Genomic DNA, 13083 nt, shown 5'->3' on the forward strand with positions numbered 1-13083 from the left:
TGTGCATAGCATAGAAGCTGTGTTGTGCTGTCTTGGTAATCTAAATATTGGAATATCCACCAGCGTTTGGGATTTGTTTGCCCCATTCTCTTTGTAGTTCACCCTGATTGAGTGACCTCAGCTGGCCCCCACGGGCAGCACCATCACACACCCAAACAACCTTAACTCTGCCCTGAAGTAACACCATGCAGTAACCTTGTGATTAAGGCATTTCAGTTCTTGTGGTCCCAGATTAGATTAAATTGATTTTTAAGAACACATTCACTTTTTTCCATATGTTTTAAATTCCTTGTGACCTCACTTATGTCCTTAATTATTTGTATTACAGGACCAGGCTTTTGGCTGTGTAAAAATCAGAGACTTTACTGTTGTTGTCTTTTTAATTCCAATGAAAACAAGCTTCATGCAACCCAAACATGGCAGCCATGGCTTGTGCATGAGAAGTAGAAGCAAAAATAAAAGGGACTGGTCTAATTTCATGTATGTGTGGAGAGAAATGCTCAAGCAAAAACAGTGAGAAGCAGAGTAATCTTTCAGTGATATTACTTAGACAGCTTTTGAGGAGGAAGAAAGAGGAAGAGATGTGTTGCCTCTTTTTCCCGCCTCCAAACTCTGGATCAGAGTGGTGGTGCAATGTGACCTGCAGCACCAGCACATACTCACTGCCAACAAAGAGGGACTCTTTCACTGGTCTAGAGGCAGGTAGGCTGTAGAACTGATCAATGAAATTGTTTTTAATTGTTCACTTTATTAATATAACTTCATAAGCAAAGTTTTATGAATGAACAACATTCATTCATAAAACCGGTTACCCCAATAACTGGCTAATTGAGTTTCACTTTCAATCCAATTGCTGCTTAAATCGCTAAAACTTGCACTGTTTCAACATTGTAACTTCTGTTCACTGTTTGCCATTCCTTACACTTGTCCATATTGTAACTCAAACTCCATTTTAACTTGTCCCAAACTCCATTTTAAAATGCTCACTCCATTTTGTAAAAGCTTGCTGCAACCTTCAGTTTTGCAAAACCCTGCTGCCATCTTATTAGTTTAGATGTGTGAATGAGGTATGTATGGATGATGGAATCAACCTCCCGCCCCAGCCTGTCTTGATGAAATAAAGTGTAAACACCCAACGGCTGAAGATGCAGAAAACAGCCCTGACAAAGTAAGAGGAGTCCACCCTCAAAAGAAAAGATCAAAAGTACAATTGAAGAAACATCAAAGCCAGGTCCTAGGCTGAAAGTCATGTCTGCAATTGACGGATGATCAATCACACAAAACCCAGAGGCAGCGTGACACAGCAAGACCTAGACACTCTGGATTCAACTAAAGTCTACAAAAAGGATGAGTGAGATGGAAGACTTTGAAGGGCAACATTCTGCTACCAACATGGAAGGGCATTGGTGCATACCCAGCAGAGACCCAGCTCTTCCTTGTGCCCGGCTTTCCTAGCCAGTTAGCTGCCATAAGCTATGAAACCAAGCCACGAACTCAAGCTACATTCAGGACTGGTAACTATACAGCAGCTGCAGAATCTGTGTGTGTGTGTGTGTGTGTGTGTGTGTGTGTGTGTGAATGAATGTGACACTGAATGAAATGTTACAGCTTATAACTGACTGCCTACTATGATTCTTTTTGTATTCAAAATAAATGTGACATTTTGTCTTATTCCCTTTAATAAGATCCTGCTGGTTTTTAGTTTATTGGTATAACAAGGCTGGGGATTGGGTGGGGTGGAGTGATAGGGAGTGTTGGGTATGATGCGGGGGGAAGCATGGGATTGTGCATGTGGCAAGTGAGAATACAGCACCATTTCCTCCATGTAACAACTTGGTCTAGTGTGTGACTTCCAGTATCTCTAGAGGTCCCCAGCAAATGGAAGCCCGTTACTGCTGTCTGGAACCAGCTGCATGCAGAAGTGATGGGATGTGTTTTGGATCTCTACCAAGTGACTGTCAGGTTTCAGTCAGGGATTCTGAAATAGGCGCTGGTTGTAGGGAATGGATTCCGATGAGAAATAATCTCCACACCCCTCTCCTGGAACAAAAGCATGGGTAAATTGTACAGCTTCTCAACGTGTGCAACCAGTAGCCTTAGAGGTACTGTGCACATGCAGCTAGTTTTGCCAATGCACCTCTAACCCTTGGCAGGTTAGCCTTGGATTTAGCAGCAGCTGTGAATTGTGCCAATTTATATTGGACCAGGCTGAGAACACCACACTTGCTCCCTTTGTGACTTAGGCAACATAAGCACTGGGGTCACCGACAATGAAATGCTAGGGCATGAATTCCCCACTGTGCCATTCAGATGTTGTGCTTGTTAATGAAGATATGGGAGAGATGTTATTAAAGAAGGTGAGCAGGTCATGTTGGTCTAGGATTAGAATATTAATGCTAATTATAAGGTGTAAAAAGGCCTTTCTGATGAGCTTGGTGTTGCAACCCCATCCTTATCTGCTTATTGTTTGTAAAAAACAGTCCCATTGCTCTGAGCTTCTCAATTCCTCATTTTAAATAAGTCCTCTCTTTGCATTCACTGAAATGGAACTTTTCTGCCCTTCACGGAGCAGCAGCATAAACACAGTCCCTTCCACAGGTGACCAAACTGAGGCCCCTGATTTCTCTGTGGCTATCCTGGGTGGAGGAAATTGTCAGCTAGTGAAGGGTGCACCCATGTCCTATAGGGAGCAGACTCCCTCCAGTAGATAATTCACTGGGATTAAGGCAGATGGAAAACCTAAATTGGTGTTCTGTGCTCACCTGGAAGTGACTTTGCTGGAGGTCCTGCTTTCTGCTTCATAATTGGAGGTACTTTTCCTCTAAAGAGTGGGAATAGGAAAGCCCAAGAAGACCCCAGAACCGGGGGGAGAGCCTCTCAAGGAAAAGGAGCCCAAGAAAGCCCCATGATTTACTGCTGGAAGAGGGTGTCAAGGAGATTCCATGCACCTCACTGCTGGACAGAAGGAAACTGGGCCATACTGGGGAGATCCCTGCGAAACCTGGGAAGGTGAAAGTGAATCCTTCCTGAGGGTGATTGGACGGATTTTCAGAAGAAGTTACATCACCTTACAGAGCAGCTGGGTGGATCATGATTAGACCTTGACCTAAACAACAGAGAGTACCTGTGTGTGCTGGGATGGTGTGGCTTTACCCATGGAGGTCCCGAGTGCAATTTCCAGCTCTCCTATGGGAGAAGTCACACTCATGCTATTGTAGGAGTTACAATAATCATACCAGTACAGTACGTGTACACACACACACACACACACACACACACACACACAGCAAAAGTGCCCACAAGCTGCAGAACAAAAGAATGGCGGTAAGGTGCCATTCTGCTCTGAAAAGTGACTGGAGAAATGGCATCATAAGTTTCCATGGTTATTGCTTGCCACTGACTTCCAGGTCCAGATCCTCTGCTGTAAATTGGCAACTTAGGGCCAGATTGGTACTTCAGCTGAAGTCAGCAGGCATACACCAATTGCTGGGGATCTGGCCCTCAGTTTGGTCAATTACCAACAGAAAGGATGATGGATTTCTTCCTAACGGAGTCATGATCTGAGAGTCATGCATGTGACAGTCATGGCAAAAATGCAGTGTCACGCAGAGGTTACCTGGCCCCTCTTGTGGCTGAGATTAACTGAGAGCTTCCTAAAAAGAAAAGGAGTACTTGTGGCACCTTAGAGACTAACAAATTTATTAGAGCATAAGCTTTCGTGAGCTACAGCTCACTTCATCGGATGCATTTGGTGGAAAAAAAAAAAAAAAAAAAAAAAACCCGAGAGCTTCCTGTAATCAGAAATACTTTTTACCATGTGTCGAAACTGAAATGTATAGCTTTGTTTCCAGCATTTCATGGGGTACAATGTGTGGCACCTCTGTCCTCTCTGCTAATTAATTAGAATTAGCTGTGTTTTGCTGCTCCATACCTGCCCCAGACTCCTGTGATAGATCAGATTGGAAGGGAAGTAATGTGGCCAGATGATGTGTAGTGTTTGGGGAGACAAAGGAATAGTGAGGGGGGGAACTTGTGATATACTCCAGCCTGGACCGTGATTGAAGAAGAACATCCCGATTCTCATGGGGGATTCTGATTCTTATGCTGGAGATCATTCACCCTAAACTGCTGGCATTCCCCACCCCACATGGCAACAGATCATTAGCATCATGCCTCATGCAGGCACTGGTGGTCCCATCACAATTGGGACAGGGAGCCAGCAGCTGCAGTTCCGAAGCATTGTTTGATCTGGCTCTGGCTGAAGGGACTTGCCAATCCCTTTCTGAGCCTCCCGACTGCAGAGTGATATGAATCACCCTGCCTCCCTTGGGCCTCCCTGCCGAGGAAGTAAAAAGACCTGATGCCCTTGCTCCCAGAGCCTTCCAGGGACATGAGGAGAACTCGGTTCCTGTTCCTTGCATGGGTGGTGAGAAGAATGCAGAAACCCGGGTGAGTCACACATCTGTGACTGACTCAAAACGTGACAGGAGTCATCTGTGGTTTTGCAACATTTGCTGCGACAAACCAAGAACCCCAATCATGACGCATCATGTGAATGTTGGCAACTGTGACAATGACATTATAGTGCAAAAGACAGGCATAGCTCACCAATGCAAGGGGCTGGATCCAATGCCCATTGTTGAAGTCAACGGAAAGACTCCTTCTGAATCAGTGAACACTTGATCAGGCCCTATAAGAAGGCTTTGAAAACCATGAGACCAAGGCAGAGGTTCCAAAACTGATCTCTCAGCCTACATGTTCCTCACCTGGACTGACATGACTGTTGGCACTGAGGGGAGGCTTTCTAGCTGGGCGATGCTGAAGAAAGTGGCGTTCTGATGACAGCACCTGCTGCTCTCAAACGTATTGGGTGGGAATGGGCTTGTTAACTGAAATGGGGATTTCTGAGCCTCCTGTAGGTTGCCACCACCATGCTGCTTTGGAAAAGTGAAGTGACACCTTTAGCCAAGATGGGATTCTGGTTTCTACATAAGTTTCACAGGAGAACTTGAGTATATAACAGTAAATGTGTCCAATCTTATTTCCACTGAAATCCAGGGCAAAGCTCTTGTTGACTTCAATGGGAGCAGGAGTAGGTCCCATTGCCCCTCCTTCAACAGCCCACCAGTACAGAATCACCTTCACAAACCCTAGATTCTAGCTGGTCAGTAGCCTTGGTGGTAGTCTGGCACAAGAACACTGGTTGGAGCTACTTCTCATTACTGAACCCCATCACACCAAATATCAATGCACCACCACAAGGAATGGCTTGTATAGAATATCAGTATAACACAGAGGGTCCAACTCTCCACCCCACCCAACTCTGTTAAGCCATCTTGAGATGGGCACAGTGCAGGGAGCTGGTTGTAGATCCTAGATTCCATGTCATGTGGGATTAACATAAATCGGCAAAGGTAGCGCTCATTGATATCAGTGGTGTATGGTCCCTCTGGGATCTTACCCCAGTGGATGATTGGTGGTAGTATAGCTTCAGTCTGCCATGCTCATTCCTGCCACCAACCCACCCTAGAAATGCTACTTCTGACTCCACTGGCTTTACCAATTCTATGCCAGTGGATAGCTCCTTTGCACAGGGAATTCCCCCCTAGCCAGTTCAAGTCCACTCTGTCACATGCACAAAGTGGACATAATGGACCAGAGAATCGGGCCCAGAATGTGTTATGCAGGACACAGCAGGCAGCTATAACCATTGGGATGTTTTTTTTCACTGACATCCAATCTTGTGAGCAAACAACGCCAGTGTCCCTTCAGGCTACCAAAAGCATATTCAGCAGTAATGCTGCACCTGCTCAGAAGTGGTAGAATCTTTCCTTGGTGCTGTTGAGGTGGCCAGTGTACAGTTTCATGAGCCAGGGGGAAGGCTGGGTCACCCAGGATCACTATCGGCATTTCAACATCGTCAATGGTAATCTGCCAGTTGGGAAAGAATCTCCTTGCTTGTGGCTTTCTGAACAGTCCTGTGTTCTTAAAGATGCGCACATCATGAACCTTCCCTGACCAGCCAACACTGATGTTCATGAAACGTTCCCAGTGATCCACCAATGCTTGCAGAACCATAGAAAAATAGCCCTTTCGGTTGATGTACTCTTTGGCAGGGGTGTCTGGTGCCACAGTAGGGATATGCATGCCATCTAGTGCTGCAGCTTGGGAATTCCCTTGTTGCAAAGCCATCGCCTGTGTCCTGCACATTGCTGAGAGTCACAGGCCTGCATAGCAGGAGATGATTAATGGCTCTGTACGCCTGCAAAAAGATGGCTCCTGCAGTGGATTTTCCAACTACAAAATGACTTGCTAGTGATCGATAGCAGTACGGTATTGCAAGTTTCTGCAGCACCATTGCCACTCACTTCTCCACTGTCAACGCAGCTCTCATTTTGACATCCCTGTGCTGGAGGATTGGGGTGAGCTCAGCACACACAGGGCTGTCCCTACCCATACGCAAAGTACGCAGCTGCGAAGGGCACCAAGAAATTTGGGGCACCAAATTTCCTGGTGCCCTGCGCAGCTGCGTGCTGTTCCAGCCCCTGTCCCACCTCTTCCACCCATGATCCGCCCCACGCCTTCCCTGTCCCAGACCCCCTCTTTCTGTCCCTGATCCACCCCAGCCCCACCCCCACACCCCTGAGGACTGCAGCAAGGCTGGGCCTGTACTCACCGGCAGTGGGAAGTGCAGCGGCCTGGCCCCAGCTGCGCCGCCAGTGAGTTCTGGGGGTTGGTTCCTCTCTGTCCCCCAAGCCAGCCCCCCCCATGGAGGCTTGCAACTCCCACAGGGGGGCTGCATAGGGCCCCAGCATAGCTAGAGACAGCCCTGATCACACAGATCCAAAAATGTGGCCTTATGCATCCAAAAGTTCTGCATCCACTGATCATCATCCCAAGCCTGCATTACAATTCCATCCCACCTGTCAATGATTGTTTCTCTGCCCCAGAAGCAGCACTCCCCCATCTGCAGCTGCTCCGTGAATGCCTCCAATAACCTTGAATTGATTCTCACTGTGTCCCACAGCAATCTGTCCTCCAAGAAATAGTCACGTTCCCCACAGATTCAGTTTTTCTTACAGCTCCACAAACATCAGAGGATTGTGCGTCCTGTGCTTGCGACACTCCTGACAATAATGCAGAGCTCCATGCTTCTGTAAGAGATGGACAGGGAGGAGGGCCATGTAGGTTTGTGGGATTTTTTTAAAAGGCACAAAATTATGGGATATACATGACATTATAGGATGGAGACAGATGCACACTAGGAAATTGACCCCTTACTCCTAGTCACCCTGAGTGGCTCATTTCAGCCCCATCACATATTACCAAAACTACCCACACTAGGATATGTACACAGGGTGCACCGCCACAAACACTCCCACACTGCAGCACCAGCTCAAGAAGTCAAGGATGCACGTGCACAACGCTGTACTAACTGTGGCGACTTGATGCCGACATAACTTACATCAACCAAAGTTTGTACAGTAGACATGGCCTGAGAAGATCCAGAGAGATGAAATCATTTGCTGAAGGCCACAGAATAAGTCAGTGTCCCTGGAATCAGGATTAAGACTCTGGACTCCCAGCCCCATGCTCAATCCACTAGACACTGTCTCCGGAGGCATTGGCTCTGTGTGTGCAAACCTGGAGGGAACTGCTAAAACTAACTCAGGGAGATTTGAAAGGAGTGACCTTGTATTAATGATTCCTGTCTTTCTGCTGATGCATCTAGTGTAATGTGATACCAAGAATCAAAACACAGTTGCAATAATTGTTGAGTTTAGTATTTCTAATCTTATGGTGCCACCTGCTGTCATGGAACACAAATTACTCTTAGCCATTAGAAACTAAGTATCAGAGGGGTAGCCATGATGTAGCTAGCAACACCATCAGAGGACCCAACTACATCAGCCACATCATCAGGGGCTCATTCACCTGCACATCTACTAATGTGATATATGCCATCATGTGCCAGCAATGCCTCTCTGCCATGTACATTGGCCAAACCAGACAGTCTCTACGTAAAATAATAAATGGACACAAATCAGACATCAGGAATGGTAACATACAAAAGCCAGTAGGAGACACTTCAATCTCCCTGGACATTCAATAACAGATTTAAACGTAGCCATCCTTCAACAAAAAAAACCTTCAAAAACAGACTTCAAAGAGAAACTGCAGAGCTTACAATTCATTTGCAAACTTAACACCATTAATTTGGGCTTGAACAGGGACTGGGAGTGGCTGGCTCACTACAAAAGCAATTTTCCCCTCTCTTGGTATTGACACCTCCTCATCAATTATTGGGAGTGGACTACATCCACCTTGACTGAATTGGCCTTGTCAACACTGGTTTTCCACTTGTAAGATAACTCCTTTCTCTTCATGTGCCAGTGTATATATTTATGCCTGTATCTGTAATTTTCACTCCATGCATCTGAAGAAGTGGGTTTTTTACCCATGAAAGCTTATGCCCAAATAAATCTGTTAGTCTTTAAGGTGCCACTGGACTCCTTGTTGTTTTTATTAGACACTAACATTGTCAGGGTAATCCAGGCCTGCATTTTAACATGATGTCATAGATTCTCAGCAGGTATGTGCTCTGTTTCAAAGAATAGTAAGATTTGTTTACTCAAATCCTTGCTGTGCTTCAAAGCTCAGACAAGACGTTGTAAATTAGAAATAAAATGTATAAATATATAGCCTATGTCAGCGTAATTTATGTCGCTCATGGGTGTGAATAAACCACTTCCCCAAAGAGACACAAGTTACACCACCATAAGCACCCATCTGCGGTGAGCTAGCTTCTCCAGCCAACATAGCTTCTGCCGTTCACAGAGATGGTTTTATTATGCCAATGGGAGAGCTCTCCCCTGTCCGCATAGAGCGTCTTCACTCGTCGCTGCAGCGCTGTACGTGTAGACATGCCCTTAATGTAAAGCGATGTAGCAGCACCTTTCTGAGTTTGCAGGCAGCCTGAACCAATAATTCTGAGAAGTGTGATCTGCCACACTCATCTCAGACAGGCCCCTGTGGATTCCACAATTAGATGACCATGATATACGGCATTTCTCCAAGATGCCACAGGATTCTGCATTTTTGCAGTGGAATTCACCATTCTGCAGCTGCCTGGCACTCAACATATCATTTTTCATCTCCCTGCCCTTCTGAGACCTGCCTTCAGCTGCCTCTCCACCTTTCCCCATAAAGGAGAGCTAATTGGATTACAGTGCAAACTCCCTGCATTGCATGGGCAGCAAGGGGTCTTGGAGCCTGAGCTGGAGTCCAGCTTGCAGCCCGAGAGTGGGTGAAGCCTGAAGTGTAAGCTGGCAAGCCAGGCTACCTACAGAATAGAGCAGTAGCTGAGATTCAGAAGCCAGGGTGATGAATTGCTGATGCTGCCTATGATGTTGCACTCCATATGATTTCATGAAAATATGCTAACTGGAATATGCTTCATGCAAAAGGTCTCTTGTAAGGTATCACTACAAAGCTTATAATCTACTGAGTGTGGCCATCCTATTTGTATAAATGCATCATTCTTGTATCAGAAACTAGAAATATGAAATATAGCTCTGAGGTCCTATTGTAATTATGCAAAGTGTGGGCCATTAATGGTGGTTTGGAATCTTGATGGCTCCCATCAACTAGGACAATTGGTTGTAAATGGCTCTGTTTACTTGTAAGCCTTCCTGTGAGACAGGCCAAGAAGAATGAAAGCTTGGGGTCTCACAGGATATGTGACCATGTCATCTGGTACTGGAATCCATTTTAAACCTGGTGCTTTTCCATTTAGAAGGAGGGTTGGGGGCCCAGAGAGACAAAAGATTCTTGTCTTGTGCCAAAGTTATACAAGGGTGTGGAACAGAACTAAGGAGGCTCCAGTCATGAGAAATTTACCCCTATTTACCACCTGAGCTGGAGCTAACAAGAACTGTACCAGGGGAAAGGATTGGGCCCGAACTAGGAAGGAGTCCAGTCTGTGAAAGAAGCTTATTGGAACATCTCTGAGGGTGAGATTTTATCTATAATCAGTTTCTTAATGTATTAGGCTTAGACTTGCGCATTTTGTTTTATTTTGCTTGGTAACTTACTTTGTTCTGTCTGTTATTACTTGGAACCACTTAAATCCTACTTTTTATATTAAATAAAATCACTTTTGCTTATTAATTAACCCAGAGTAAGTAAGTAATATCTGGGTAAGCAAACAGCTGTGCATCTCTCTCTATTGGTATTATAGAGGGTGGACAATTTATGAGTTTACCCTGTATAAGTTTTATACAGAGGAACACGGATTCATTTGTGATTTGGATCCCATTGGGAGCTGGGTGTCTGGGTGCTGGAGACAGGAGCACTTCTTAAGCTTTTTTCAGTCAAGTCTGCAACTTTGGGGCATGTGGTACAGACCCTGGGTCTGTGTTGGAGCAGTCTGGTGTATCTGGCTCAACAAGGCAGGGTTCTGGAGGCCCAAACTAGCAGGGAAAATGGGCTCAGAGGTAGTCTCAGCACATCAGGTGACAGTCCCAAGAGGGTTTCTCAAAAAGAAAAGGAGTACTTATGGCACCTTAGAGACTAACAAATTGATTTGAGCATAAGCTTTCGTGAGCTACAGCTCACTTCATCGGATGCATTCAGTGGAAAATACAGTGAGGAGATTTATATACACACACAGAGAACATGAAACAATGGGTTTCATCATACACACTGTAAGGAGAGTGATCACTTAAGATGAGCTATTACCAGCAGGAAGGGGGGACACCATCATAGGGCCTAATCATATCAGCCACACTATCAGAGGCTTGTTCACCTGCACATCTACCAATGTGATATATGCTATCATGTGCCAGCAATGCCCTTCTGCCATGTACATTGGTCAAACTGGACATTCTATGTAAAAGAATAAATGGACACAAATCAGACGTCAAGAATTATAACATTCAAAAACCAGTCGGAGAACACTTCAATCTCTCCGGTCACTCTATTACAGACCTGAGAGTGGCTATCCTTCAACAAAAAAACTTCAACAACAGACTCCAACGAGAGAGTGCTGAATTGGAATTAATTTGCAAACTGGATACAATTAACTTAGGCTTGAATAGAGACTGGGAGTGGATGGGTCATTACACAAAGTAAAACTATTTCCCCATGTTATTTCTCTCCCCCCCACCCCACCCCCCACTGTTCCTCAGACGTTCTTGTTAACTGCTGGTAATGGCCCACCTTGATTATCACCACAAAAGGTTTTCCTCCTCCCTTCCCCCCCCTTTATATACACTGTGTGTATATAAATCTCCTCACTGTATTTTCCACCTAATGCATCCGATGAAGTGAGCTGTAGCTCACGAAAGCTTATGCTCAAATAAATTTGTTAGTCTCTAAGGTGCCACAAGTACTCCTTTTCTTTTTGCGAATTCAGACTAACACAGCTGCTACTCTGAAACCTGTCATTATGAAAGGGGGTTTCTGTGATCGAACCCATCACATTCCCTACAAGCTCTTCTCTTCCATGGCGCATGTGGGTAGAAGGTGATTCTGTGCTGAGTCTGACTTGAACAGGGCTCCTGAAGTGGGGACAGAGCTCACTGGAGGACTGTGACCATAATCAAGAGAAGTGACTGGCTGTATTGAAGAATCCAGTATTTCCTCTGTGGCTTCCACAGCAAATGTGTTTTGTTTGAAGGTGATTTTGCTACAGGAAAGGACTGGAAGATCTTTACACCATTTAAGAAGCCGGAGGACAGGTGATGGCCTAATCTGAAGATAAAAGGGTTACAGAGATCACTAAGGGCCTACACTGGGCCTTCAGAATCTTTCTTACAGGGGATGATGCTTGAGACAGCAAGTCCCCAGCTTGACGCTGAGTTTCCCAAGGTACATTTGTAGGGTTTGCAGTTAGAAAAGAAATGATCCCAGATTTGATCAGAGATCATTGAGTGGATGATACACATAGACTTCCGCAGTGCCATTTTCAGAGTAGCATTGCACTTTCACCAGCTGGTACCACGTGGAACTCTAAGTAATCCTTAACGCATCACAAAGGACCAACTCCCTCTAGAATGGTCTGGCTTGGCAGTGACAACAAAGATCTCAAGGACAGGGGAAACATGAACAAGACAGGTGAGTTACCTGCAACACATCCTTGCTGGAGGCCTTAGCAAACAATTAAAGAGGGAAAAGTGGGAGCACAGGCCAGGGACTCAGGAAATCTAGGTTCCATTCCTGTCTGACACAGATTTGCTGTGTGATCTTGGTCACTTAAGTGTAAGCTTTCAGAAGTATCCATTAATTTGGAGTGCACATTTTCTAGGTGCCCATCTTGCCTCTGTCCCTCTCTTCCATATCTGTGAAACAGGGATAATACCACCTCACAGGGATATCGGGAGACTCCATTCATTAATAATGTTCGTATAGTACCTTTCGATTCTTGGATGGATGGAGTTTCTGAAGTTAATCACAGTCACTGTAACCTGAGTCACTTTGTCTCTCTTGTCCCTTGACCTGTGTTGGTTTCTGGGAATTTATTAACTTGCTCTGCAGAAAAGCAGTTAAAGGGTAACAATTTACAGAGCCAGTTCCTCAGCTGGTGTAAGCTGGAGTAGCTTCAGGGGTCAAAGGAGCGATTCCTATCCACACCAGCTGGAATTCTGGCACATGATGTTTTAGTCTTAAAATCTATTTTGGGATTAGTCCTCTCCTGTAGTCAGCCACAGTGTCTCTTATTTTGTCCTGCACTGACTCATTGATTTCAGAGTACTAATGCTATTTATGCATGAGCTAGGCTCTTTAATTGTTTTAAGAGTTGTCCTTTGACCTTTCAGAAACTGGGATCCCACACTGGGACAAACTGGCAAAACGTAAAACCTCCTTCAGGATATGTCTTCATTGCAGAGTTTACTCAGGTCCGGGGACCCAGGAATGGGCACCCTGGTTAGCCACGCCTACCCGCAAGTGTCCACGCTATAAAGCCACACTCAACTCATACCCATGTAGCCACTGTCATGTTTTGGAGTGCAATCCAGACCAGTAAGGGGTTATGTCACTGCCTGCCCTGTAACCCTGGATAGCTTAAATGCTCTGCTGCTG

At 45.5% G+C, this 13083-nt stretch overlaps 1 protein-coding gene across 1 annotated transcript in view; it reads left to right on the forward strand.

The window, feature by feature from the left end:
• Window positions 1–12104: 12104 nt before the first annotated feature.
• RGSL1 (regulator of G protein signaling like 1) overlaps window positions 12105–13083 on the forward strand; it is a 34027-nt gene continuing 33048 nt past the window's right edge. Inside the window, exon 1 of the mRNA XM_038414306.2 lies at window positions 12105–12117. Coding sequence (XP_038270234.2) covers window positions 12105–12117 — 13 coding nt within the window. The remainder of the gene's footprint in view (window positions 12118–13083) is intronic.

Source organism: Dermochelys coriacea, chromosome 8 (assembly GCF_009764565.3).
Source record: "Dermochelys coriacea isolate rDerCor1 chromosome 8, rDerCor1.pri.v4, whole genome shotgun sequence".
Lineage (NCBI taxonomy): Eukaryota > Metazoa > Chordata > Testudines > Dermochelyidae > Dermochelys > Dermochelys coriacea.